The 5,747-nt window shown below is 54.7% G+C and overlaps 2 protein-coding genes across 2 annotated transcripts in view; one reads left to right on the plus strand and one right to left on the minus strand.

Annotated features, from left to right (window-relative positions):
• ARHGEF16 (Rho guanine nucleotide exchange factor 16) overlaps positions 1-2,208 on the plus strand; it is a 12,518-nt gene extending 10,310 nt beyond the window's left edge. The window contains 2 exon segments of the mRNA XM_005427670.3: positions 141-242; positions 1,236-2,208. Of these exon segments, the coding sequence (XP_005427727.2) occupies positions 141-242; positions 1,236-1,375 (242 nt within the window). The 3' untranslated portion in view covers positions 1,376-2,208.
• Positions 2,209-3,247: 1,039 nt separating this feature from the next.
• Positions 3,248-5,747, minus strand: part of MEGF6 (multiple EGF like domains 6) — a 50,610-nt gene continuing 48,110 nt past the window's right edge. Inside the window, exons 33-34 of the mRNA XM_031062500.1 lie at positions 4,926-5,057; positions 3,248-4,380 (exon numbers count right to left, since the gene is read on the minus strand). Coding sequence (XP_030918360.1) covers positions 4,313-4,380; positions 4,926-5,057 — 200 coding nt within the window. The 3' untranslated portion in view covers positions 3,248-4,312. The remainder of the gene's footprint in view (positions 4,381-4,925; positions 5,058-5,747) is intronic.

Below are 5,747 nucleotides of genomic sequence, written 5' to 3' on the forward strand. Positions count from 1 at the left end.
TTTGGCAAGCTTGGAGGGATAAGGGGCAGGGACAGGAGGGACTGGAGCATGCTGTGCTGTGGAGCACTGGGTGGGCAGCTGGGGGAGGGCATGGCTGGGGCTGTGCCTGCTCACTGTCCCTGCTGTCCCCTGTCCTGCAGACCTGAGCCAGGTGGAGATCACCCGTGCCTACCTGGCCAAGGAGGCGGATGAGTTGTCCCTGCAGCAGGCAGACGTTGTCCTGGTGCTGGGGGAAGAGGATGGTGAGTGCCAGGGAGCGTGGGGCTGGGTGTGGGGCAGGCTCTGAGCTCAGCAGAGCCAGGGCAGGGGGAACCTTCGGTGATCCTTGGGGACTGGGTTTTAGCAATGGCAGAAGCTTCCAGGAAGTCCTGGCTGCTGGTGAGACCCGTGGCACTGGCTGGTGCTGTGTCCCAGCAGGTGACAGTGGCTCCTGGGGGGCTGGGGGAGGTGGCACTGCCATGGGCTGCTCTTGTGTTCCTTAGGGGTAACTCCTGTGTGCAGACTGTGGCTGGCACCAGCAGTAGAAGCCTCAGAAATGAGAGGAAACACCCCCCAGAGCAGGCAGTAAAACAGAAACCTCCTCCCCTGCCATCCCTGTGATGCCTTGTGCAGGCTGACCTAGAACAGAGACTAGATGGAGCTAAAGAATCAAGTAGGGATTTATTAGCAGGTCTCAGTAGATCCATCTTGGGCAGCACAAGAGCCCAGCCAGGGCTACACCACAGCTGAACCCAAAATGGTCACAAAATGCACGACAGGTCACAGGGTCTCTCACTTTTATAAGTTTTGGTCCTTTGCATATTGGAGTTAATTGTCCAATTCCAGCTTTAGCCCATGCAGTCCCATCCTTCTTGTTTTTCTTTCTTCAGCCCACGTTGTTTGTGCTCTTGGGCCTGAGATTTGGATCATTTGTCCTTGGTGCCCAGCTGGAGCAGGAATTGTTTTGTCTCCCTGCTCTGTGCACAGAGCTCACCATCCCCTAATATGAAACCCAGACCCGCACACTAAAGCAGCACAGAATGTGAAAAATAGAAAAGCCAAAACCTGAGGCATCACCTGGATACCTCTAGCCAGCACCTCCAAGGGGGAGGGGAGTGGTGCATCCCCAGGATCCACAGCCCTTCCTGGCCCTGTCAGAGCTCTGTTCTCCCTAGGCTGGTGCTGAGGGGAGCAGGGCTGGTTCCCCCAGGATCCATGGCCCTTCCTGGCCCTGTCAGAGCTCTGTTCTCTCCTAGGCTGGTGCTGGGGGGAGCGTTTGCGGGATGGGGAGCGGGGCTGGTTCCCCCAGGCCTGTGCCAGGCCCATCACCAGCCGTGTGGCCGCCGGGGGCAACGTGCGGCGCATGGAGCGGCTGCGCATCGAGACCGACGTGTAGGGGCAGCCCAGAGGGAGCCCCAGACCTCTGCAGACTGAGCCCACGGAGAGGAGGCAGCAGCAGAGCCTTTCTTCTTAACTGTGCTTGTGCCACGTGGCAGATCTCATCAGCCAGGATAGAGTTGTGTGGCAGCAGTGACGCAGCAGCTCCTCTGTGAGAGCTGGCACCGGGCACTCCTGGCAGTGCTGGCACTGGTGGCCTGGAACAGGCTCCAGGAGCAGCCAAGGGTTTGGCTCAGGTTGGGAAGCTGGAGCTGTTCTGGGCTCTGAGGTGCCCGTGCCACCGTGTCCAAGCTGGAGCTGTTCTGGGCTCTGAAGTGCCCGTGCCACGGTGTCCAAGCTGGAGCTGTTCTGGGCTCTGAGGTGCCCGTGCCACCATCTCTGTCCCTGCAGCACCTGCTGCACACCTGGTATGGGGGGAGCACACCCCAGTCAGGCTTTGTTTGGAGCTTAAATCCATGTGCGTGGCTTATTCCTCAGCCCAATTTTTGCTGCTGTTTCTCTTTTTTCTGCCTCTCCCCCCCACAATAATTCTTGGGCCCTTCGGGCAGAGTCGTGCCCTGCACAGGTGAGGTGATGCCAGACACCTTTTGGTCACTTGATGAAATACTTGATGCCAGAGTTGTTCCCATGGAGTCAGCTCTGGGATGTGCTCCAGGCAGAGGGGGAAGCAGGGGCAGGATGAGGAGCAGTGCTGCCTTCCCCTCCTCCCAGCTGGGGAGGGGGCTCTGCCCAGGGCTCAGCCCCTCACTCCCCGTGCAGGGGACATGGCTGCTACGATTTTGGGGTGCCAAACTTCACATTCACTGTTCTGATCAAACTGTTCGACTGTAAATTAACAATAAATTCTTATATTCAATGGACCACGTGTTCTGTGTTAGTGGTGAGTGTCCCTGAGCATGACAGCTCCAAGGTTGTCCCAACCATGAGCCCTAAAATGAAGCTTCATTCTGCTGGTGGCATTGCATGTCCTGACACAATATCTACACCTCATGGAACACCCTCCAGAGCCCCTGCCAGCCTGCTGTCACCTGCAGCAGCTGTCAGGTGCATTTGAGTGAGACAGACAAGATAAATAGAAACTCAGCCAGGCTTTCTGTTTATTTCTTTTAACTGTGGAGAAAGTAACATTTTTTTCATCAGTGCTAAATTAAAGAAGATCCAAAAAGGGAGACAGTACAAGAGAAGAGGAAGCAAACAAACTGGATTAAGAAATATGAACAGGAAAAGAACATTATATAAAAATATAGGTACAGGGTTTGCCCTGAGCAGCTGCCAGGAGTCCTGGAGCTGCAGCTGGAATGGGACAGGATGGATCCATCCCCATGTTTCAGGCTATTCCCATGCTCTCCTGGAGCAGGGCCATGGAGGCAGAGCATCTCCACTGGCCTCCTCCTCCTCCTCCTGTGCTGCTCCCAGTCACTGGAACCTTCCTGTGATGGCCCAGGAGCTCCAAGGCAAAGGGGAGCTGAGGGATGATTGTCTGGAGATGAGCAGCACCACTGGCAGCACTGATGGGCTCATTTGGCACATGGACAAAATCTTCCTGCTCCCTGCTTATCCCACATCCAACCTCACCAGCACGATTTTGGTCCTTCACTACACACTCATATCAACATGATTTCTTCACAAGAATGATAGCTAATGTAAAAAAAAAATACTGTTAAGGAAGAAATAAAATAAGAAAGGAATTAGCCCAAAATGACAAGTTCTATACAGATTAAAATAAATTCCATCAGGAAAAGAAAGAATTCTTTTATTATTTTCAGTTGGCCCCTGTGGGAATAATTTAAAGGCCAAGTGCCTGGGCAGGGCTGTGCTGCAGCCTGTGGGGATGGGATGGGATGGGATGGGATGGGATGGGATGGGATGGGATGGGATGGGATGGATGGGATGGGGTGGGATGGGATGGGATGGGATGGGGTGGGATGATGGGATGGATGGGATGGGATGGGGCTGTCCCTCTCCTCTGCAGAGCTGGGGCTCCTCTGGCAGTGGCTTCACCTGCCCAGGAGCTTTGTGCAAACAGACAAAGGGGGCCCTGGCCCCCGACCAGGGTGATTTGGTGACACTGGAGTGTGACATTCCCCACTGCTGCAGGTGGCCAGCTCCTGACTACGACTGGCATGACAAAATAACTCAGGATTCAGGGCTGGGAGAGGCCATTCCCACTGGGATTTGCCTTGACCAGATGAGCCAGCTCTTTGTCTCCATTCCATGCAGAATCTCTGACTTCCTCAGTCGATTTTGGCTTCCTTCTTCTTGCAGTAAGTGACATGGGCAGCACCATGGGCTGGCAAACTTCTGGCATGAAGAACAGGCTCCAGGCCCCTGACAAGCTTGTCCAGCACAGCCTGTTCTGTCAGGAGGCACCAGCTCTGGAGCCCTGTGTGTTTTCCCCTGGCGAATGGTCACTTACAGTAAAAATAATGGAAAATTCAAATTTAAAAAAAAATAATTCAAGTGAGGTGGTGCGTCCACAGGAGGCCCAGTCTCAGGAGAGCTGACCATCAGTCCTGACGACACTGTGGTGCAGCTTCCCATAAATATTGATGCATAAATACCTGATTTGGACCATGATTTCAGCCCCCTCCCCAAGCGCAGCACCCGAAAGTTGAAGGCCAGCAATGTGCCACAAGCTGTCAAAGTCCACTGTCCCCTGAGCAGAATTGATCCCTCCTGCCCTGGTCACCTGGTCTCTGGCCAAGGGCACGCCCTGGTGTGGGCAGGGCACACGTGTCCTCAGGGCCAGCCCGCGCTGGCACAGTGAACTGGTTATACTGGGAGCTTCAGCCTCACTCAGACACCCCAAAAGCAGCAGCTGGGGCTGCCAGGAGATGAGAGCTGCTCGTGTGGCTCAAAACTGAGTTCATTACAGGTCATTGGCTTCTTCAGGCGGCTGCTTGGTGAAACCAAGGGAGTGCTGCCAGAGCAGGACCTACTCCTCTGCTGGCTGGAGCCCCTCGGGGGGTGGTGGTGGCCTGGTGGGTGGCAGGGACTGCGTGGCTGGAAAACAAGACAGGACAGGTCAGTCCTTGCTGTGGGCAGCCCTGCTAAACCTCCCTAATGCTGCCAGGCCTGGGGGCACACTCCCTCCCCATTCCCCTCCCCACTGGGAGCACTGGTCCCAGTCTGTGGGTTTGGGTCAGACCCTCCTGCCCCCCACCCAGCACCCACGGGGGTCACTCTGAGCCCACAGGTTTGGGCGAGGATGAGGAGTGTGGGGGTTTCACTGTGGTTGGTGCATGGGATCAACATCCCAGCTCATGCTCAGAGTGGGATTTGTGCCCTGGCTGTTCCAGGGGCACATTTATGGCCACGCTGCTAAACACCTTCAATTCTGAGCCTTCATAAACCTCCCTGGTGGCTGCAGTGACAGCAAACAGGTCAGACCAACTGAGGGGCTGGGCAAGAGGCAGGTGCTGCCCTAAGTGACTGGACTGAGCTGATTTACTGTTCCCAAACCCCATCCGCTGGCACAGAACCACAGAACCCACCCCCTGAGCCCGGGCACAGCCTCCCCTCGGGTCCTGTCCCCTCCCTGGCCTCACCTTCGCGGCAGGTGGGTCCCGTGTGGCCGTGCAGGCACAGGCACTGCCCGTTCCTGGCGTTGCAGTAGGAGCTGCTGGGGGCACACTGGCATGCCAGGCTGCACTCGGGGCCGAACTGGGTGGGCTGGCACTCTGCAGAGGGCACAGAGCTGCTCAGCTGTGCTGGAATTCAGGACATCCCTCTGGCTGTCCTGGATTGCCCAAACCCCTGCCAGAGAGAGACCCTGGCACAGAGCCCGAGACCCCTGTGATTTTGATTATGACCCATGGAAAAAAACAATTACCAACCTTACATGAGGATCTGCAAGCCACAAAAGTCTAAGTAGAGTAATAGTTAGTTTGTCACGGGGTGAAAAAATAGATTTTTGGCGTTTTTAGAATGGGGGTTTGGAGATTGTTTATCCAACATGTGATTGTTCACTGGTTTCATGTGAATTGTTTTGACTTAATGACCAATCAGTGCCAAGCTGTGTCAGGGCTCTGGAAGGAGTAATGAGTTTTCATTATTAGCTTTTTAGCGTAAGTATCCTTTCCATATTCTTTAGTATTGTTTAGTATTCGTTAATATAATATGGTATTATAAAATAATAAATTAGCCTTCTGAGAACATGGAGTCAGTTGCATCATTCCTGCCTTCACTGGGACATTTCCCAGCAAATACAATAGGTCCTGGCAGCAAACTGCTCCAGTGTGGGGTTCTCATGGGGTCACAGGTCCTGGCAGCAAACTGCTCCAGTGTGGGGTTCTCATGGGGTCACAGGTCCTGGCAGCAAACTGCTCCAGTGTGGAGTTCCCTTGGGGTCACATATCCTGGCAGCAAAC

The sequence above is a fragment of the Geospiza fortis genome, unplaced genomic scaffold, assembly GCF_000277835.1.
Source record: "Geospiza fortis unplaced genomic scaffold, GeoFor_1.0 scaffold37, whole genome shotgun sequence".
Lineage (NCBI taxonomy): Eukaryota > Metazoa > Chordata > Aves > Passeriformes > Thraupidae > Geospiza > Geospiza fortis.